We start from the raw sequence: 22,739 nt of genomic DNA, 5'->3' as shown, positions 1-22,739 counted from the left end.
CTGTTCTGCCTTATTATTATACGACCATGCTGGTCATTTATGAACATTTGAACATCTTGGCCATGTTCTGTTATAATCTCCACCCGGCACAGCCAGAAGAGGACTGGCCACCCCACATAGCCTGGTTCCTCTCTAAGTTTCTTCCTAGGTTTTGGCCTTTCTGGGGAGTTTTTCCTAGCCACCGTGCTTCTACACCTGCATTGCTTGCTGTTTGGGGTTTTAGGCTGGGTTTCTGTACAGCACTTTGAGATATCAGCTGATGTACGAAGGGCTATATAAATAAATTTGATTTGATTTAACCTAGTGGCGTGCCACATGAGAGAAATGCGACCATTCGCACAATCAACCTGAAATTCTGTGGTGTTTTTTTGTCTTGGAGTAGCGTTATACTATGCTATTATATTCAATTCTGTTAATTAGAATACTAATTACGGAGAAGCTGCATTTCCCGAATAATTCTCTGGAACCCTCGTCCCTATAGCAACATATCTGAGCTTCTGCCGTGCAGAATTATCTACATTACACACATTCTCTGATCTACAGAGAATTACAGGCTACTCTGGTGAATGGTGTTGTTTAATAAAGTCAGATCAAATAACACATGGTCAAAGGTTACCCTCCTCGCTCCTTCGTATTCAAAAGTAACAGTCAGTATCTTGTGTGGCCACCAGCTGCATTAAGTACTGCAGTGCATCTCCTCCTCGTGGACTGCACCAGATTTGCCCGTTTTGATGTGAGATGTTACCCCACCAAGGCACCTGCAAGTTCCCAGACATTTCTGGGGGGAATGGCCCTAGCCCTCCCCCTCTGATCCAACAGGTCCCAGGCATGCTCAATGGGATTGAGATCTGGGATTTTCGCTGGCCATGGCAGAACACTGACATTCCTGTCTTTCAGGAAATCACGCACAGAACGAGCAGTATGGCTGGTGGCATTGTCATGCTGGAGGGTCATGTCAGGATGAGCCTGCAGGAAGGGTACCACATGAGGGAGGAGGATGTCTTCCCTGTAACGCACAGCATTGAGATTGCCTGCAATGACAACAAGCTCAGTCCGATGATGCTGTGACACACCGCCCCAGACCATGACGGACCCTCCACCTCCAAATCGATCCCGCTCCAGTGTAACGCTCATTCCTTCGACGATAAACACAAATCCGACCACCCCTGGTGAGACAAAACCACGCCTCGTCAGTTGAAGAGTGCTGTCTTAGGCGTCTCACAGTACGGACATTGCAATTTATTGCCCTAGCCACATCAGTCCTCATGCCTCCTTGCAGCATGCTTAAGGCACGTTCACGCACATGAGCAGGGACTCTGGGCATCTTTCTTTGGTGTTTTTCAGAGTCAGTAGAAAGGCCTCTTTAGTGTCCTAAGTTTTCATAACTGTGATTAATTGCCTACTGCCTGTAAGCTGTTAGTGTCTTAACGACCGTTCTACAGGTGCATGTTCATTCATTGTTTATGGTTCATTGAGCAAGCATGGGTAACAGTGTTTAAACCCTTTACAATGAAGATCTGTGAAGTTATTTGGATTTTTACAAATTATCTTTGAAAGACAGGGTCCTGAAAAAGGGACGTTTCTTTTTTTGTTAAGTTTACATACCTGAGAGAAGCCTACCAATTTTACCCGACAAAAATGTGTCACCTGCTCTTGCTTTCCATGCCTTGTTCTTTTCTAGCTTTCACTATGAATGTTTTCTGATAAAACAGGGGTTTTGAAACTTTGTCCCCTCATAAACGTTATGTGGGCAAATTCATTCAGATCAATACTGTCTGTTTACTGTCACACCCTGACCATAGTTTGCTTTGTATGTTTCTATGTTTTGGTTGGTCAGGGTGTGATCTGAGTGGGCATTCTATGTTGGGTGTCTTGTTTGTCTGTTTCTGTGTTTGGCCTGATATGGTTCTCAATCAGAGGCAGGTGTTAGTCATTGTCTCTGATTGGGAGCCATATTTAGGTAGCCTGTGTTGGGTTTTGTGGGTGGTTGTCTCCTGTGTCAGTGTTTGTACCACACGGGACTGTTTCGGTTTTCACGTGTCTTGTTTTGTAGTTTATTCATGTATCGTTTCATTATTAAAGAACCATGAATTATAACCACGCTGTATTTTGGTCCGCCTCTCCTTCCCAGGAAGAATCTCGTTACATTTACAGGTTTACACATGTACTTGTGTAATGAAATCTGGAAATCAGATTACAATATGATCATTTATATTATTATGCTGCAAGACTATGTTATCCTGCTGAGCCAAACGCCTAGTCTTAAGGTTTCAATCCAAACTATAGTGTAGATACTGTATAGCCTATTATATAAGGCTCTTCTTCTACTGAATTCTCTCTACAACACCTTGCAGCCTATAAGCAGTCAAACAGTTCCAAAACAGGTTGTACAATCTTTATTGCAATTTAATTAGATTTTCAAGATACTAAAAAATACAGCTATCATTGACAGAGGTGTTCTAGAAGCATCCACACAGCAGGAACATGAGGAAGACAGAGGTGTTCTAGAAGCATCCACACAGCAGGAACATGAGGAAGACAGAGGTGTTCTAGAAGCATCCACACAGCAGGAACATGAGGAAGGCAGAGGTGTTCTAGAAGCGTCCACACAGCAGGAACATGAGGAAGGCAGAGGTGTTCTAGAAGCGTCCACACAGCAGGAACATGAGGAAGGCAGAGGTGTTCTAGAAGCGTCCACACAGCAGGAACATGAGGAAGGCAGAGGTGTTCTAGAAGCGTCCACACAGCAGGAACATGAGGAAGGCAGAGGTGTTCTAGAAGCGTCCACACAGCAGGAACATGAGGAAGGCAGAGGTGTTCTAGAAGCGTCCACACAGCAGGAACATGAGGAAGGCAGAGGTGTTCTAGAAGCGTCCACACAGCAGGAACATGAGGAAGGCAGAGGTGTTCTAGAAGCGTCCACACAGCAGGAACATGAGGAAGACAGAGGTGTTCTAGAAGCGTCCACACAGCAGGAACATGAGGAAGACAGAGGTGTTCTAGAAGCGTCCACACAGCAGGAACATGAGGAAGACAGAGGTGTTCTAGAAGCGTCCACACAGCAGGAACATGAGGAAGGCAGAGGTGTTCTAGAAGCGTCCACACAGCAGGAACATGAGGAAGGCAGAGGTGTTCTAGAAGCGTCCACACAGCAGGAACATGAGGAAGACAGAGGTGTTCTAGAAGCGTCCACGCAGCAGGAACATGAGGAAGGCAGAGGTGTTCTAGAAGCGTCCACACAGCAGGAACATGAGGAAGACAGAGGTGTTCTAGAAGCGTCCACACAGCAGGAACATGAGGAAGACAGAGGTGTTCTAGAAGCGTCCACACAGCAGGAACATGAAGGCAGAGGTGTTCTAGAAGCGTCCACACAGCAGGAACATGAGGAAGGCAGAGGTGTTCTAGAAGCGTCCACACAGCAGGAACATGAGGAAGGCAGAGGTGTTCTAGAAGCGTCCACACAGCAGGAACATGAGGAAGGCAGAGGTGTTCTAGAAGCGTCCACACAGCAGGAACATGAGGAAGACAGCAGTGTTCTAGAAGCGTCCACACAGCAGGAACATGAGGAAGGCAGAGGTGTTCTAGAAGCGTCCACACAGCAGGAACATGAGGAAGGCAGAGGTGTTCTAGAAGCGTCCACACAGCAGGAACATGAGGAAGGCAGAGGTGTTCTAGAAGCGTCCACACAGCAGGAACATGAGGAAGGCAGAGGTGTTCTAGAAGCGTCCACACAGCAGGAACATGAGGAAGACAGAGGTGTTCTAGAAGCGTCCACACAGCAGGAACATGAGGAAGACAGAGGTGTTCTAGAAGCGTCCACACAGCAGGAACATGAGGAAGACAGAGGTGTTCTAGAAGCGTCCACACAGCAGGAACATGAGGAAGACAGAGGTGTTCTAGAAGCGTCCACGCAGCAGGAACATGAGGAAGGCAGAGGTATTCTAGAAGCGTCCACGCAGCAGGAACATGAGGAAGACAGCAGCCAGGAGAATACAGAGAGTACACACTGTAGGAACCACGATCTCTGTTACCATCTCCATGTGGCTGGTCAACGGATCTGCAATAATCATTAAACAAAATAAATAAATTAAATGTTTATATAAAACCCTTACAGTACAGGTCTACACCCTAAACAGCAAACAGAGGCTCCATTTTTTTAAATAATAACACATAGATGACTACACCACGTTGCACTACTAGCAGAAATGTACTCGGCGGCAAATAGCGAATAGTCCGATAAGTGCTAAATGAAACACAACTCAAATATCAACACTTTAAATGATTTGAAAAGTATTTGGTGAATGTATTTCCTACCCAGGTCTGCTACACACCAGTCAGTCAATCAAAAGAAGAAGTGATGAAGTCCTACGTAGGCCTACCTAAACTTCATCATGCACTGGCCAAACCTTTGGCATCCCTGCCTGTTCCTTACTGTCCTGCTGGGACTTTCTTCTAGCTGGAGGGGCAAACAAAGAAGAGTCCTGTTAGAGAATGTCTTCCCATGTAGTTTTGTAGTTCAACTATTTGTAGTTCAACTATTTGTAGTTCAACTATTTGTAGTTCAACTATTTGTAGTTCAACTATTTGTAGTTCAACTATTTGTAGTTCAACTGTTTGTAGTTCAACTGTTTGTAGTTCAACTATTTGTAGTTCAACTGTTTGTAGTTCAACTATTTGTAGTTCAACTATTTGTAGTTCAACTATTTGTAGTTCAACTATTTGTAGCTCAACTATTTGTAGTTCAACTATTTGTAGTTCAACTATTTGTAGTTCAACTTATTTGTAGTTCAACTATTTGTAGTTCAACTATTTGTAGTTCAACTATTTGTAGTTCAACTATTTGTTGAAAAGTGCCAATTAGAGCCAGAATGTTCCTTTGTTTGCCCTGGCAGCCAGATTCAGCCCGATGTCCCTGCATGCTGAAGTTGTTGGAGCTGACTGACATACATTGTGTAAAATATTTCATATAGTTCAAGTTTTAACATATGTGCTTGATTTAGGTTGGAGTTGGCATTTTTGGGACTATTCTATTGAGTCCATTGTACTGGGGCTTACTAAATCAAGTCAATCGCAGCTCAAGTATTGAAAAGTCTTTGCCATGATGCCTTTGAGCCAGGTGTCTGGTGGTGTTGGGGTCTGGTGGTGTTGGGTTCTGGTGGTGTTGGGGTCTTGTGGTGTTGGGGTCTGTCTGTGTTGGGGTCTGTCTGTGTTGGGGTCTGGTGGTGTTGGGGTCTGGTGGTGTTGGGGTCTGGGTGTTGGGGTCTGGTGGTGTTGGGGTCTGGTGGTGTTGGGGTCTGGTGGTGTTGGGGTCTGGTGGTGTTGGGGTCTTGTGGTGTTGGGGTCTGGTGTGTTGGGGTGTCTGGTGTTACAGTCTGGTGGTGTTGGGGTCTGGTGGTGTTGGGGTGTCTGGTGGTGTTGGGGTCTGGTGGTGTTGTGTTGTTGGGTCTGTCTGTGTTGGGGTCTGGTGGTGTTGGGGTCTTCAGGTTGGTGTTGGGGTCTGGTGGTGTTGGGGTCTGGTGGTGGTGTTGGGGTCTGGTGGTGTTGGGGTCTGTCTGTGTTGGGGTCTGGTGGTGTTGGGGTCTGTCTGTGTTGGGGTCTGTCTGTGTTGGGGTCTGGTGGTGTTGGGGTCTGGTGGTGTTGGGGTCTAGTGGTGTTGGGGTCTGTGGTGTTGGGGTCTGGTGGTGTTGGGGTCTAGTGGTGTTACAGTCTGGTGGTGTTGGGGTCTAGTGGTGTTGGGGTCAGGTGGTGTTGGGGTCTGGTGGTGTTGGGGTCTGTCAGTGTTGGGGTCTGGTGGTGTTGGGGTCTGTCAGTGTTGGGGTCTGGTGGTGTTGGGGTCTGTCAGTGTTGGAGTCTGGTGGTGTTGGGGTCAGGTGGGTTTGGTGTCTGGTGGTGTTGGGGTCTGTCTGTGTTGGGGTCTGGTGGTGTTGGGGTCTGTCAGTGTTGGGGTCTGTCAGTGTTGGGGTCTGTCAGGGTTGGGGTCTGTCAGGGTTGGGGTCTGTCTGTGTTGGGGTCTGGTGGTGTTGGGGTCAGGTGGTGTTGGCTTCTGGTGGTGTTGGGGTCTGTCTGTGTTGGGGTCTGGTGGTGTTGGGGTCAGGTGGTGTTGGGGTCTGGTGGTGTTGGGGTCTGTCTGTGTTGGGGTCTGGTGGTGTTGGGGTCTGGTGGTGTTGGGGTCTGGTGGTGTTGGGGTCTGTCTGTGTTGGGGTCTGTCAGTGTTGGAGTCTGGTGGTGTTGGGGTCTGTCTGTGTTGGGGTTTGGTGGTGTTGGGGTGTAGTGGTGTTGGGGTCTGGTGGTGTTGGGGTGTAGTGGTGTTGGGGTCTGGTGGTGTTGGGGTCTGGTGATGTTGGGGTCTGGTGGTGTTGGGGTCTGTCAGTGTTGGGGTCTGGTGGTGTTGGGGTCTGTCAGGGTTGGGGTCTGTCAGGTCTGTCTGTTTGGGGTCTGTCTGTGTTGGGGTCTGGTGGTGTTGGGGTCTGGTGGTGTTGGGTCGTCTGGTGGTGTTGGGGTCTGTCTGTGTTGGGGTCTGGTGGTGTTGGGGTCAGGTGTTGGGGTCAAAGTGTGTGGTGTTGGGGTCTGGTGGTGTTGGGGTCTGTCTGTGTTGGGGTCTGGTGCTGTTGGGGTCTGGTGGTGTTGGAGTCTGTCTGTGTTGGGGTCTGTCAGTGTTGGAGTCTGGTGGTGTTGGGGTCTGTCTGTGTTGGGGTTTGGTGGTGTTGGGGTGTAGTGGTGTTGGGGTTTGGTCTGGTGGTGTTGGGGTCTGGTGGTGTTGGGGTCTGGTGATGTTGGGGTCTGGTGGTGTTGGGGTCTGGTGGTGTTGGGGTGTAGTGGTGTTACAGTCTGGTGGTGTTGGGGTTTGGTGGTGTTGGGGTCTGGTGGTGTTACAGTCTGGTGGTGTTGGGGTCTAGTGGTGTTGGGGTTTGGTGGTGTTACAGTCTGGTGGTGTTGGGGTCTAGTGGTGTTACAGTCTGGTGGTGTTGGGGTTTGGTGGTGTTGGGGTCTGGTGGTGTTGGGGTGTAGTGGTGTTACAGTCTGGTGGTGTTGGGGTTTGGTGGTGTTGGGGTCTGGTGGTGTTGGGGTCTGGTGATGTTGGGGTCTGGTGGTGTTGGGCTCTGGTGGTGTTGGGGTGTAGTGGTGTTACAGTCTGGTGGTGTTGGGGTTTGGTGGTGTTGGGGTCTGGTGGTGTTACAGTCTGGTGGTGTTGGGGTCTAGTGGTGTTGGGGTTTGGTGGTGTTACAGTCTGGTGGTGTTGGGGTCTAGTGGTGTTACAGTCTGGTGGTGCTGGGGTTTGGTGGTGTTGGGGTCTGGTGGTGTTGGGGTCTGGTGGTGTTGGGGTCTGGTGGTGTTGGGGTCTAGTGGTGTTACAGTCTGGTGGTGTTGGGGTGTAGTGTAGCCTTCTGAACTGACCTGCAGCTAGCAGCTGGTTACTGGAGGAGCACGTCTCTGTGGCTTTCCTTCTCCAGCTCTCCACCTGTAGAGACCATCAAAATGCATGTATTAATTAACCAACTAACCCATCAACCAACCAACCAACCAATCAATCAATATGTATTAATACAACCCATTTTTTTTTAAAGTCTGTCACAAAACAGCACAGTGGAAAACTTTGAAGAAAACGGTTCTGAACCGTTTATAGAATGGGCCTATATCAGGTGTGTACAAGGTGTCTGTGACTGACTGTACCTCTCTCTGGTTGGGGAATCCATTGGAGCTGATGATGCGTTTGTAGTACTGAACAGAGGCTTTTGGGTAACGTGGTTTATTCTTGTTGAGGAAGTCCACGTAGAACAGGCCAAACCTCTCAGAGAAGCCTTCGTCCCACTCAAACTTGTCCAGCAGCGACCAGGCTGTGTAACCCTTCACGTTCACGCCGTCCTTAAGGGCTGTCATGTGGAGAAAAGACCACCAGAGGGTGCTGTAGGAGTTCACTTGCCCAGTTTCAATGGAGTAGACAGTGAAGCAAACTTCAAACACACTCAAAACACCTGTTTTGTCCTAAAATGATGCCAGTTCACTAAAACAATTACTTGTTATAAAGAAAAGTTTACATTTTACTAAACCTCTATAGTATTAGATTATTTTCTCTACTAAACCTTTCTTCAAGGTAATATTCAGAGGTTATTATTTTCTCTACAGTGCACTAAACCTTTCTTCAAGGTAATATTCAGAGGGTGTTATTTCGTCTGATAGATCGGTTCCTCACCCTTGAGCATCTCATTGATGTAATCCTTGAAGTACTGCATCCTCCATTCATCACACAGGTCTGTGCACCTCTGCACCTTCTCTGACACTCCGTTCTCTGTCACGTAGATCATGGGGTTCCCATACTGGGTCTAGTGGAGAGACATGGAGACAGGGTGGTGAGATGGTATGGGGATACAGGGTGAGGAGGCAGGGTGGTGAGACAGGGAGGCAGGGTGGTGAGACAGGGAGACAGGGTGGGGAGACAGGGTGGTGGGACAGGGAGGTGAGGAGACAGGGAGAGGAGGCAGGGAGGTGAGGAGACAGGGAGAGGAGGCAGGGAGGTGAGGAGACAGGTAGACGGGGTGGGGAGACAGGGTGAGGAGGCAGGGTGGGGAGACAGGGAGACGGGGTGGGGAGACAGGGAGAGGAGGCAGGGAGGTGAGGAGACAGGGAGACGGGGTGGGGAGACAGGGTGAGGAGGCAGGGTGGGGAGACAGGGAGACGGGGTGGGGAGACAGGGAGACGGGGTGGGGAGACGGGGTGGTGAGACAGGGAGACGGGGTGGGGAGACGGGGTGGGCAGACAGGGAGACGGGGAGACGGGGTGGGGAGACAGGGAGACGGGGTGGGGAGACAGGGAGACGGGATGGTGAGACGGGGTGGGGAGACAGGGAGACGGGGTGGGGAGACAGGGAGACGGGGTGGGGAGACAAGGAGACGGGGTGGGGAGACGGGGTGGAGAGACAGGGAGACGGGGTGGAGAGACGGGGAGACGGGGTGGTGAGACAGGGAGACGGGGTGGTGAGACAGGGAGACGGGGTGGGGAGACAGGGAGACGGGGAGACGGGGTGGGGAGACGGGGAGACGGGGTGGTGAGACAGGGAGACGGGGTGGGTGAGACAGGGAGACGGGGTGGGGAGACAGGGAGACGGGGTGGTGAGACAGGGAGACGGGGTGGGGAGACAGGGAGACGGGGTGGGGAGACAGGGAGACGGAGTGGGGGTGGGGAGACAGGGAGACGGGGTGGGGGGAGACAGGGAGACGGGGTGGGGAGACAGGACAGGGAGACGGGGTGGGGAGACAGGGAGACGGGGTGGGGAGACAGGGAGACGGGGTGGGGAGACGGGGAGACGGGGTGGGGAGACAGGGAGACGGGGGGGAGACGGGGTGGGAGACAGGGAGACGGGGTGGGGAGACAGGGAGACGGGGTGGGGAGACAGGGAGACGGGGTGGGGAGACAGGGAGACGGGGTTTTGGAGACAGGGAGACGGGGTGGGGAGACAGGGAGACGGGGTGGGAGACAGGGAGACGGGGTGGGGAGACAGGGAGACGGGGTGGGGAGACAGGGAGACGGGGAGACAGGGAGACGGGGTGGGGAGACAGGGAGATGGGGTGGGGAGACAGGGAGACGGGGTGAGGAGACAGGGAGACAGGGTGGGGAGACAGGGAGACGGGATGGGGAGACGGGGTGGGGAGACGGGGAGACGGGGTGGGGAGACAGGGTGGTGAGATGGTGTGGGGAGACAGGGAGACGGGGTGGGGAGACAGGGAGACGGGGTGGGGAGACAGGGAGACGGGGTGAGGAGACAGGGAGACGGGGTAGTGAGGAGACAGGGTGACGGGGTGTGGAGACAGGGAGACGGGGTATGGAGACAGGGAGACGGGGTGTGGAGACAGGGAGACGGGGTGGGGAGACAGGGAGACGGGGTGGGGAGACAGGGAGACGGGATGGGGAGACGGGGAGACAAATACATCATATATTTAACCCAAGTCTGTCAGGTAGGACCTGCCCACACTAACAGTTGTGTATTATACCTTGACGGTTGAGCAGGCGTCTGAATCCCCAGGGGACAGAGTAGAGCCACTCAGAGCCGGGGTCGGGCCAGCGAGGGTCCACCAGCTCTACCAGGTCACGGTCGGTGAAGTAGCTGTTCCCACGGCCAGACGGGTAGTTCTTCTGGGTGATGTAGCGCGTGGTGAAGTGGCCAATACCCAGGAAGTCACAGGTGCCCTTGATGTAACTCTTCTCCTGGGAAGAGAAGACAGGGAGACGGGAGGTTCCTAGACCCTGCTGGGCACTCTTCCTACCTGGAGACCAGAGAGAGACCAGATTACACTATGACCGTTGACCTCTAACCCTGACATTGGGAGGAGAAGACAGGGAGACGGGAGGTTCCTAGACCCTGCTGGGCACTCTTCCTACCTGGAGACCAGAGAGAGAGAGACCAGATTACACTATGACCGTTGACCTCTAACCCTGACATTGGGAGGAGAAGACTGGGAGACGGGAGGTTCCTAGACCCTGCTGGGCACTCTTCCTACCTGGAGACCAGAGAGAGACCAGATTACACTATGACCGTTGACCTCTAACCCTGACATTGGGAGGAGAAGACAGGGAGACGGGAGGTTCCTAGACCCTGCTGGGCACTCTTCCTACCTGGAGACCAGAGAGAGACCAGATTACACTATGACCGTTGACCTCTAACCCTGACATTGGGAGGAGAAGACAGGGAGACGGGAGGTTCCTAGACCCTGCTGGGCACTCTTCCTACCTGGAGACCAGAGAGAGAGAGAGGCCAGATTACACTATGACCGTTGACCTCTAACCCTGACATTGGGAGGAGAAGACAGGGAGACGGGAGGTTCCTAGACCCTGCTGGGCACTCTTCCTACCTGGAGACCAGAGAGAGACCAGATTACACTATGACCGTTGACCTCTAACCCTGACATTGGGAGGAGAAGACAGGGAGACGGAGGTTCCTAGACCCTGCTGGGCACTCTTCCTACCTGGAGACCAGAGAGAGACCAGATTACACTATGACCGTTGACCTCTAACCCTGACATTGGGAGGAGAAGACTGGGAGACGGGAGGTTCCTAGACCCTGCTGGGCACTCTTCCTACCTGGAGACCAGAGAGAGACCAGATTACACTATGACCGTTGACCTCTAACCCTGACATTGGGAGGAGAAGACAGGGAGACGGGGTGGGGAGGTTCCTAGACCCTGCTGGGCACTCTTCCTACCTGGAGACCAGAGAGAGACCAGATTACACTATGACCGTTGACCTCTAACCCTGACATTGGGAGGAGAAGACGGGGAGGGAGACGGGAGGTTCCTAGACCCTGCTGGGCACTCTTCCTACCTGGAGACCAGAGAGAGACCAGATTACACTATGACCGTTGACCTCTAACCCTGACATTGGGAGGAGAAGAAAGGGAGACGGGGGTTCCTAGACCCTGCTGGGCACTCTTCCTACCTGGAGACCAGAGAGAGACCAGATTACACTATGACCGTTGACCTCTAACCCTGACATTGGGAGGAGAAGACAGGGAGACGGGGAGGTTCCTAGACCCTGCTGGGCACTCTTCCTACCTGGAGACCAGAGAGAGACCAGATTACACTATGACCGTTGACCTCTAACCCTGACATTGGGAGGAGAAGACAGGGAGACGGGAGGTTCCTAGACCCTGCTGGGCACTCTTCCTACCTGGAGACCAGAGAGAGAGACCAGATTACACTATGACCGTTGACCTCTAACCCTGACATTGGGAGGAGAAGACAGGGAGACGGGAGGTTCCTAGACCCTGCTGGGCACTCTTCCTACCTGGAGACCAGAGAGAGACCAGATTACACCATGACCGTTGACCTCTAACCCTGACATTGGGAGGAGAAGACAGGGAGACGGGAGGTTCCTAGACCCTGCTGGGCACTCTTCCTACCTGGAGACCAGAGAGAGAGAGAGACCAGATTACACTATGACCGTTGACCTCTGACCCTTAACCCTGACATTGGGAGGAGAAGACAGGGAGACGGGAGGTTCCTAGACCCTGCTGGGCACTCTTCCTACCTGGAGACCAGAGAGAGACCAGATTACACTATGACCGTTGACCTCTAACCCTGACATTGGGAGGAGAAGACAGGGAGACGGGAGGTTCCTAGACCCTGCTGGGCACTCTTCCTACCTGGAGACCAGAGAGAGACCAGATTACACTATGACCGTTGACCTCTAACCCTGACATTGGGAGGAGAAGACAGGGAGACGGGAGGTTCCTAGACCCTGCTGGGCACTCTTCCTACCTGGAGACCAGAGAGAGAGAGAGAGACCAGATTACACCATAACCTTTGACCTCTGACCCTTAACCCTGCTGGGCACTCATCTTGTCTGTGTGGAAAAAGACATCAGATGTGACAGTGACACGTATAAGTTTCTATGTCCTGTTCCATGTTGGCAGGGATTTTGGACACTGGCCAGCCAGGCAAGTACACTCAGAAAGAAATCTAGAACTTAAAATGGTTCTTTGGCTGTCCCCATATGAGACCTCTTTGAAGAACCTGTCACGTTCTGACCATAGTTCTGTTATTTTATTCTTTGTTTTAGTATGGTCAGGGCGTGAGTTGGGGTGGGCAGTATATGTTGGTTTTTCTATGTTGGTTTTTGTGTTCAGCCTAGTATGGTTCTCAATCAGAGGCAGGTGTCGTTACTTGTCTCTGATTGAGAATCATACTTAGGTAACCTGGGTTTCACTGTTGGTTTGTGGGTGTTTGTTTCCGTGTGAGTGTTTGGGCCACACGGTACTGTTTCACTGTTGGTTTGTGGGTGTTTGTTTCCGTGTGAGTGTTTGGGCCACACGGTACTGTTTCTCTGTTGGTTTGTGGGTGTTTGTTTCCGTGTGAGTGTTTGGGCCACACGGTACTGTTTCTCTGTTGGTGGGTGGGTATTTGTTTCCGTGTGAGTGTTTGGGCCACACGGTACTGTTTCTCTGTTGGTGGGTGGGTGCTGGTTTCCGTGTGAGTGTTTGGGCCACACGGTACTGTTTCTCTGGTGGGTGGGTGTTTCCGTGTGAGTGTTTGGGCCACACGGTACTGTTTCTCTGTTGGTGGGTGGGTGCTGGTTTCCGTGTGAGTGTTTGGGCCACACGGTACTGTTTCTCTGGTGGGTGGGTGTTTCCGTGTGAGTGTTTGGGCCACACGGTACTGTTTCACTGTTGGTGGGTGGGTGTTGGTTTCTGTGTGAGTGTTTGGGCCACACGGTACTGTTTCTCTGTTGGTGGGTGGGTGTTTGTTTCCGTGTGAGTGTTTGGGCCACACGGTACTGTTTCTCTGTTGGTGGGTGGATGTTTGTTTCCGTGTGAGTGTTTGGGCCACACGGTACTGTTTCTCTGTTGGTGGGTGGATGTTTGTTTCCGTGTGAGTGTTTGGGCCACACGGTACTGTTTCTCTGTGGGTGGGTGTTGGTTTCCGTGTGAGTGTTTGGGCCACACGGTACTGTTTCTCTGTTGGTGGGTGGGTGCTGGTTTCCGTGTGAGTGTTTGGGCCACACGGTACTGTTTCCCTGTTGGTGGGTGGGTGCTGGTTTCCGTGTGAGTGTTTGGGCCACACGGTACTGTTTCTCTGTTGGTGGGTGGGTGCTGGTTTCCGTGAGTGTTTGGGCCACACTGTACTGTTTCTCTGTTGGTGGGTGGGTGTTTCCGTGTGAGTGTTTGGGCCACACGGTACTGTTTCTCTGTTGGTTTGTGGGTGTTTCCGTGTGAGTGTTTGGGCCACACGGTACTGTTTCACTGTTGGTGGGTGGGTGTTTGTTTCCGTGTGAGTGTTTGGGCCACACGGTACTGTTTCACTGTTGGTTTGTGGGTGTTTGTTTCCGTGTGAGTGTTTGGGCCACACGGTACTGTTTCACTGTTGGTGGGTGGGTGTTGGTTTCTGTGTGAGTGTTTGGGCCACACGGTACTGTTTCGGTTTTGTAGATTTCACGTTTATTTTTGTTCCAGTGTTCAGTTGTGTGGTTTTGAATAAATCAATATGGACACTTACGACGCTGCGTTTTGGTCCGATCCATACTCCTCCTCGGACGAAGAGGAAGAGGAGGAAAGTCGTTACAGAACCCTTTTGGGTTCCATGTAGAACCCTTTCCACAGAGGGTTCTACCTGGAACCAAAAAGGGTACTCCTATGGGGACAGCTGTTGAACCCTTTTGGAGTGTAAACCACCATTTTGTTTCCCGGGTCTATAATCTGCCTGGTCTGAACAGTACTAGCCTCAGGCTAGGTGGCTAGTTTGGTACATGTTCTACTAGCCTGGTCTGAACAGTACTAGCCTCAGGCTAGGTGGCTAGTTGGGTACATGTTCTACTAGCCTCAGGCTAGTTGGGTACATGTTCTACTAGCCTGGTCTGAACAGTACTAGCCTCAGGCTAGCGGGCTAGTTGGGTATATTTTCTACTAGGCTGGTCTGAACAGTACTAGCCTCAGGCTAGGTGGCTAGTTGGGTATATTTTCTACTAGCCTGGTCTGAACAGTACTAGCCTCAGGCTAGGTGGCTAGTTGGGTACATTTTCTACTAGCCTGGTCTGAACAGTACTAGCCTGGCTAGTTGGGTACTTTTCTACTAACCTGCTGAACAGTACTAGCCTCGTGCTAGCGGACTACATTTACATTTTACATTTAAGTCATTTTCTACTAGCCTGGTCTGAACAGTACTAGCCTCAGGCTAGCGGGCTAGTTGGGTACATTTTCTACTAGCCTGGTCTGAACAGTACTAGCCTCAGGCTAGCGGGCTAGTTGGGTACATTTTCTACTAGCCTGGTTTGAACAGTACGAACAGTACTAGCCTCAGGCTAGTGGGCTAGTTTAGTACATTTTCTACTAACCTGGTCTGAACAGTACTAGCCTCAGACTAGCGGGCTGTGGGTTGTTCGTGGAAATGGAACACCTAGCTGTGACAATACGTGACTTACCTATGTAGTCTTTCATGACCTGAGGGTAGTCCCCGTTGAAGATGGGTGTAGCGAACCAGCCCATGTAGAACTGGACATATCTCTCTGCTGCCTCGATGTCTCTCTGGTTGGTGAGGTCCACTGGCTCCCCCCAGTCTGACAACAACGAGATCCCAACCAAGCCTTTCTGTTTGCTTCTCCATTGAGTGTCATAGGTGTGCCAAACCTTAGCATGTGCCTGATCAAATGATATATTATTCTGTATCAGGGGGACGGTACACTAGGCCAATATATATGGTATTAGATTACTGACAATATTAAATATAATTATATTATAAACAATTAGTGATTACCTTGATAATGTGGTGGGCAGCTTTGTAGGCCCCAGTGCCCTTCAGCTTCAGTCCAGGTGCATGTTCTCCAGTCTCATAGCCCTCCACAGCACTAGACTATAAACACAGTCTCATAGCCCTCCACATCACTAGACTACAGTCTCATAGCCCTCCACAGCACTAGACTATAAACACAGTCTCATAGCCCTCCACATCACTAGACTACAGTCTCATAGCCCTCCACAGCACTAGACTACAGTCTCATAGCCCTCCACATCACTAGACTACAGTCTCATAGCCCTCCACATCACTAGACTATAAACACAGTCTCATAGCCCTCCACAGCACTAGACTATAAACACAGTCTCATGGCCCTCCATCACTAGACTACAGTCTCATAGCCCTCCACAGCACTAGACTACAGTCTCATAGCCCTCCACATCACTAGACTACAGTCTCATAGCCCTCCACAGCACTAGACTAGAAACACAGTCTCATAGTCCTCCACAGCACTAGACTACAGTCTCATAGCCCTCCACAGCACTAGACTACAGTCTCATAGTCCTCCACATCACTAGACTACAGTCTCATAGTCCTCCACAGCACTAGACTACAGTCTCATAGTCCTCCACATCACTAGACTACAGTCTCATAGTCCTCCACAGCACTAGACTACAGTCTCATAGTCCTCCACAGCACTAGACTACAGTCTCATAGTCCTCCACAGCACTAGACTACAGTCTCATAGCCCTCCACAGCACTAGACTACAGTCTCATAGCCCTCCACAGCACTAGACTACAGTCTCATAGCCCTCCACAGCACTAGACTACAGTCTCATAGTCCTCCACAGCACTAGACTACAGTCTCATAGTCCTCCACATCACTAGACTACAGTCTATAGCTCCACATCACTAGACTACAGTCTCATAGCCCTCCACATCACTAGACTATAAACACAGTCTCATAGCCCTCCACAGCACTAGACTACAGTCTCATAGCCCTCCACAGCACTAGACTACAGTCTCATAGCCCTCCACATCACTAGACTACAGTCTCATAGCCCTCCACAGCACTAGACTACAGTCTCATAGCCCTCCACATCACTAGACTACAGTCTCATAGCCCTCCACATCACTAGACTACAGTCTCATAGCCCTCCACAGCACTAGACTACAGTCTCATAGCCCTCCACATCACTAGACTACAGTCTCATAGCCCTCCACAGCACTAGACTACAGTCTCATAGCCCTCCACAGCACTAGACTACAGTCTCATAGCCCTCCACATCACTAGACTATAAACACAGTCTCATAGCCCTCCACATCACTAGACTACAGTCTCATAGCCCTCCACATCACTAGACTACAGTCTCATAGCCCTCCACATCACTAGACTACAGTCTCATAGTCCTCCACATCACTAGACTACAGTCTCATAGCCCTCCACATCACTAGACTATAAACACAGTCTCATAGCCCTCCACATCACTAGACTACAGTCTCATAGCCCTCCACATCACTAGACTACAGTCTCATAGCCCTCCACAGCACTAGACTATAAACAGTCTCATAGCCCTCCACATCACTAGACTACAGTCTCATAGCCCTCCACATCACTAGACTATAAACACAGTCTCATAGCCCTCCACAGCACTAGACTATAAACACAGTCTCATAGCCCTCCACATCACTAGACTACAGTCTCATAGCCCTCCACATCACTAGACTATAAACACAGTCTCATAGCCCTCCACAGCACTAGACTACAGTCTCATAGCCCTCCACATCACTAGACTACAGTCTCATAGCCCTCCACATCACTAGACTACAGTCTCATAGCCCTCCACATCACTAGACTACAGTCTCATAGCCCTCCACAGCACTAGACTACAGTCTCATAGCCCTCCACATCACTAGACTATAAACACAGTCTCATAGCCCTCCACAGCACTAGACTATAAACACAGTCTCATAGCCCTCCACATCACTAGACTATAAACACAGTCTCATAGCCCTCCACAGCACTAGACTACAGTCTCATAGCCCTCCACATCACTAGACTACAGTCTCATAGTCCTCCACAGCACTAGACTACAGTCTCATAGCCCTCCACATCACTAGACTACAGTCTCATAGCCCTCCACATCACTAGACTACAGTCTCATAGCCCTCCACAGCACTAGACTACAGTCTCATAGCCCTCCACATCACTAGACTACAGTCTCATAGCCCTCCACATCACTAGACTACAGTCTCATAGCCCTCCACATCACTAGACTACAGTCTCATAGCCCTCCACATCACTAGACTACAGTCTCATAGCCCTCCACATCACTAGACTACAGTCTCATAGCCCTCCACATCACTAGACTACAGTCTCATAGTCCTCCACAGCACTAGACTACAGTCTCATAGTCCTCCACATCACTAGACTACAGTCTCATAGCCCTCCACATCACTAGACTACAGTCTCATAGCCCTCCACATCACTAGACTATAAACACAGTCTCATAGCCCTCCACATCACTAGACTACAGTCTCATAGCCCTCCACAGCACTAGACTACAGTCTCATAGCCCTCCACATCACTAGACTATAAACACAGTCTCATAGCCCTCCACAGCACTAGACTACAGTCTCATAGTCCTCCACAGCACTAGACTACAGTCTCATAGCCCTCCACAGCACTAGACTACAGTCTCATAGCCCTCCACAGCACTAGACTACAGTCTCATAGCCCTCCACATCACTAGACTACAGTCTCATAGCCCTCCACAGCACTAGACTACAGTCTCATAGCCCTCCACATCACTAGACTATAAACAGTCTCATAGCCCTCCACATCACTAGACTACAGTCTCATAGCCCTCCACAGCACTAGACTACAGTCTCATAGCCCTCCACATCACTAGACTACAGTCTCATAGCCCTCCACATCACTAGACTACAGTCTCATAGTCCCTCCACATCACTAGACTATAAACAGTCTTCCACAGCACTAGACTACAGTCTCATAGTCCTCCACATCACTAGACTATAAACACAGTCTCATAGCCCTCCACATCACTAGACTATAAACACCGTCTCATAGTCCTCCACATCACTAGACTACAGTCTCATAGCCCTCCACAGCACTAGACTATAAACACCGTCTCATAGCCCTCCACAGCACTAGACTATAAACACCGTCTCATAGTCCTCCACATCACTAGACTATAAACACAGTCTCATAGCCCTCCACATCACTAGACTACAGTCTCATAGTCCTCCACATCACTAGAATACAGTCTCATAGCCCTCCACAGCACTAGACTACAGTCTCATAGCCCTCCACATCACTAGACTATAAACAGTCTCATAGCCCTCCACATCACTAGACTACAGTCTCATAGCCCTCCACATCACTAGACTACAGTCTCATAGCCCTCCACAGCACTAGACTACAGTCTCATAGCCCTCCACATCACTAGACTATAAACAGTCTCATAGCCCTCCACATCACTAGACTACAGTCTCATAGCCCTCCACATCACTAGACTACAGTCTCATAGCCCTCCACAGCACTAGACTACAGTCTCATAGCCCTCCACATCACTAGACTACAGTCTCATAGCCCTCCACATCACTAGACTACAGTCTCATAGCCCTCCACATCACTAGACTATAAACACAGTCTCATAGCCCTCCACAGCACTAGACTACAGTCTCATAGCCCTCCACATCACTAGACTACAGTCTCATAGCCCTCCACAGCACTAGACTACAGTCTCATAGCCCTCCACATCACTAGACTACAGTCTCATAGCCCTCCACATCACTAGACTATAAACAGTCTCATAGCCCTCCACATCACTAGACTACAGTCTCATAGCCCTCCACAGCACTAGACTACAGTCTCATAGCCCTCCACAGCACTAGACTAGAAACACAGTCTCATAGCCCTCCACATCACTAGACTATAAACAGTCTCATAGCCCTCCACATCACTAGACTACAGTCTCATAGCCCTCCACATCACTAGACTACAGTCTCATAGCCCTCCACATCACTAGACTACAGTCTCATAGCCCTCCACATCACTAGACTACAGTCTCATAGCCCTCCACAGCACTAGACTATAAACACAGTCTCATAGTCCTCCACATCACTAGACTACAGTCTCATAGCCCTCCACATCACTAGACTACAGTCTCATAGCCCTCCACAGCACTAGACTACAGTCTCATAGCCCTCCACATCACTAGACTATAAACACAGTCTCATAGCCCTCCACAGCACTAGACTACAGTCTCATAGCCCTCCACATCACTAGACTACAGTCTCATAGCCCTCCACATCACTAGACTACAGTCTCATAGCCCTCCACATCACTAGACTACAGTCTCATAGCCCTCCACAGCACTAGACTACAGTCTCATAGCCCTCCACAGCACTAGACTACAGTCTCATAGCCCTCCACATCACTAGACTACAGTCTCATAGCCCTCCACAGAACTAGACTACAGTCTCATAGCCCTCCACATCACTAGACTACAGTCTCATAGTCCTCCACATCACTAGACTACAGTCTCATAGTCCTCCACATCACTAGACTACAGTCTCATAGCCCTCCACATCACTAGACTACAGTCTCATAGCCCTCCACATCACTAGACTACAGTCTCATAGTCCTCCACATCACTAGACTACAGTCTCATAGTCCTCCACATCACTAGACTACAGTCTCATAGCCCTCCACATCACTAGACTACAGTCTCATAGCCCTCCACATCACTAGACTACAGTCTCATAGTCCTCCACATCACTAGACTACAGTCTCATAGCCCTCCACATCACTAGACTATAAACACAGTCTCATAGCCCTCCACATCACTAGACTACAGTCTCATAGCCCTCCACATCACTAGACTACAGTCTCATAGCCCTCCACATCACTAGACTATAAACACAGTCTCATAGTCCTCCACATCACTAGACTACAGTCTCATAGTCCTCCACATCACTAGACTACAGTCTCATAGCCCTCCACAGCACTAGACTACAGTCTCATAGCCCTCCACATCACTAGACTATAAACACAGTCTCATAGTCCTCCACATCACTAGACTACAGTCTCATAGTCCTCCACATCACTAGACTACAGTCTCATAGCCCTCCACAGCACTAGACTACAGTCTCATAGTCCTCCACATCACTAGACTAGTCCTCAAGCCCTCCACATCACTCTCACAGTCCTCCACATCACTAGACTACAGTCTCATAGCCCTCCACATCACTAGACTACAGTCTCATAGCCCTCCACATCACTAGACTACAGTCTCATAGTCCTCCACATCACTAGACTACAGTCTCATAGTCCTCCACATCACTAGACTACAGTCTCATAGCCCTCCACATCACTAGACTACAGTCTCATAGCCCTCCACATCACTAGACTACAGTCTCATAGCCCTCCACATCACTAGACTACAGTCTCATAGTCCTCCACATCACTAGACTACAGTCTCATAGCCCTCCACATCACTAGACTACAGTCTCATAGTCCTCCACATCACTAGACTACAGTCTCATAGCCCTCCACATCACTAGACTACAGTCTCATAGCCCTCCACATCACTAGACTACAGTCTCATAGCCCTCCACATCACTAGACTATAAACACAGTCTCATAGCCCTCCACATCACTAGACTACAGTCTCATAGCCCTCCACATCACTAGACTACAGTCTCATAGCCCTCCACATCACTAGACTATAAACAGTCTCATAGTCCTCCACATCACTAGACTACAGTCTCATAGCCCTCCACAGCACTAGACTACAGTCTCATAGTCCTCCACAGCACTAGACTACAGTCTCATAGCCCTCCACATCACTAGACTACAGTCTCATAGCCCTCCACATCACTAGACTATAAACACAGTCTCATAGTCCTCCACATCACTAGACTACAGTCTCATAGTCCTCCACATCACTAGACTACAGTCTCATAGCCCTCCACATCACTAGACTACAGTCTCATAGCCCTCCACATCACTAGACTACAGTCTCATAGCCCTCCACATCACTAGACTAGTAAACACATTCTCATAGCCCTCCACATCACTAGACTACAGTCTCATAGCCCTCCACATCACTAGACTACAGTCTCATAGTCCTCCACATCACTAGACTACAGTCTCATAGTCCTCCACATCACTAGACTACAGTCTCATAGCCCTCCACATCACTAGACTACAGTCTCATAGCCCTCCACATCACTAGACTACAGTCTCATAGCCCTCCACATCACTAGACTATAAACAGTCTCATAGCCCTCCACAGCACTAGACTACAGTCTCATAGCCCTCCACACATCACTAGACTACAGTCTCATAGCCCTCCACAGCACTAGACTCCCACAGTCTCATAGCCCTCCACATCACTAGACTACAGTCTCATAGCCCTCCACATCACTAGACTACAGTCCTCATAGCCCTCCACATCACTAGACTATAAACACAGTCTCATAGCCCTCCACATCACTAGACTACAGTCTCATAGCCCTCCACATCACTAGACTACAGTCTCATAGCCCTCCACATCACTAGACTATAAACACAGTCTCATAGTCCTCCACATCACTAGACTACAGTCTCATAGTCCTCCACATCACTAGACTACAGTCTCATAGTCCTCCACATCACTAGACTACAGTCTCATAGCCCTCCACAGCACTAGACTACAGTCTCATAGCCCTCCACAGCACTAGACTATAAACACAGTCTCATAGCCCTCCACAGCACTAGACTACAGTCTCATAGCCCTCCATATCACTAGACTACAGTCTCATAGCCCTCCACAGCACAAGACTACAGTCCCATAGCCCTCCACATCACTAGACTATAAACACAGTCTCATAGCCCTCCACAGCACTAGACTACAGTCTCATAGCCCTCCACAGCACTAGACTACAGTCTCATAGTCCTCCACAGCACTAGACTACAGTCTCAGTCCTAGCAGCCTCCACAGCACTAGACTACAGTCTCATAGCCCTCCACAGCACTAGACTACAGTCTCATAGCCCTCCACATCACTAGACTACAGTCTCATAGCCCTCCACAGCACTAGACTACAGTCTCATAGCCCTCCACAGTCCTACTACTAGACTACAGTCTCATAGCCCTCCACAGCACTAGACTACAGTCTCATAGCCCTCCACAGCACTAGACTTCACAGTCTCATAGCCCTCCACAGCACTAGACTACAGTCCTCAGCTCATAGCCCTCCACAGCACTAGACTACAGTCTCATAGTCCTCCACAGCACTAGACTACAGTCCCATAGCCCTACACAGTAATAGACTACAGTCCCATAGCCCTCCACAGCACAAGACTACAGTCTCATAGTCCTCCACATCACTAGACTACAGTCTCATAGCCCTCCACATCACTAGACTACAGTCCCATAGCCCTCCACAGCACAAGACTACAGTCTCATAGTCCTCCACATCACTAGACTACAGTCCCATAGCCCTACACAGTAAT

General features: G+C 50.2%; 2 protein-coding genes across 2 annotated transcripts in view; one reads left to right on the top strand and one right to left on the bottom strand.

The window, feature by feature from the left end:
• The first annotated feature begins 1,481 nt into the window (after nt 1-1,481).
• On the top strand, nt 1,482-3,925 carry LOC135565139 (cilia- and flagella-associated protein 251-like). The gene is made up of 3 exons (XM_065011198.1): nt 1,482-1,485; nt 2,440-3,846; nt 3,918-3,925. The coding sequence occupies exons 1-3, from the start codon at nt 1,482-1,484 to the stop codon at nt 3,923-3,925; spliced, it is 1,419 nt and encodes a 472-aa protein (XP_064867270.1).
• The window catches only part of LOC135565138 (lactase-like protein), a 20,181-nt gene continuing 821 nt past the window's right edge, over nt 3,380-22,739 (bottom strand). Inside the window, 8 exon segments of the mRNA XM_065011197.1 lie at nt 3,380-4,057; nt 7,396-7,459; nt 7,672-7,871; nt 8,192-8,321; nt 9,987-9,993; nt 9,995-10,259; nt 14,905-15,121; nt 15,237-15,332. Of these exon segments, the coding sequence (XP_064867269.1) occupies nt 3,942-4,057; nt 7,396-7,459; nt 7,672-7,871; nt 8,192-8,321; nt 9,987-9,993; nt 9,995-10,259; nt 14,905-15,121; nt 15,237-15,332 (1,095 nt within the window). The 3' untranslated portion in view covers nt 3,380-3,941.

This window comes from Oncorhynchus nerka, linkage group LG27 (assembly GCF_034236695.1).
Source record: "Oncorhynchus nerka isolate Pitt River linkage group LG27, Oner_Uvic_2.0, whole genome shotgun sequence".
NCBI lineage: Eukaryota > Metazoa > Chordata > Actinopteri > Salmoniformes > Salmonidae > Oncorhynchus > Oncorhynchus nerka.
This window is presented reverse-complemented; position numbering and strand designations above follow the sequence as displayed.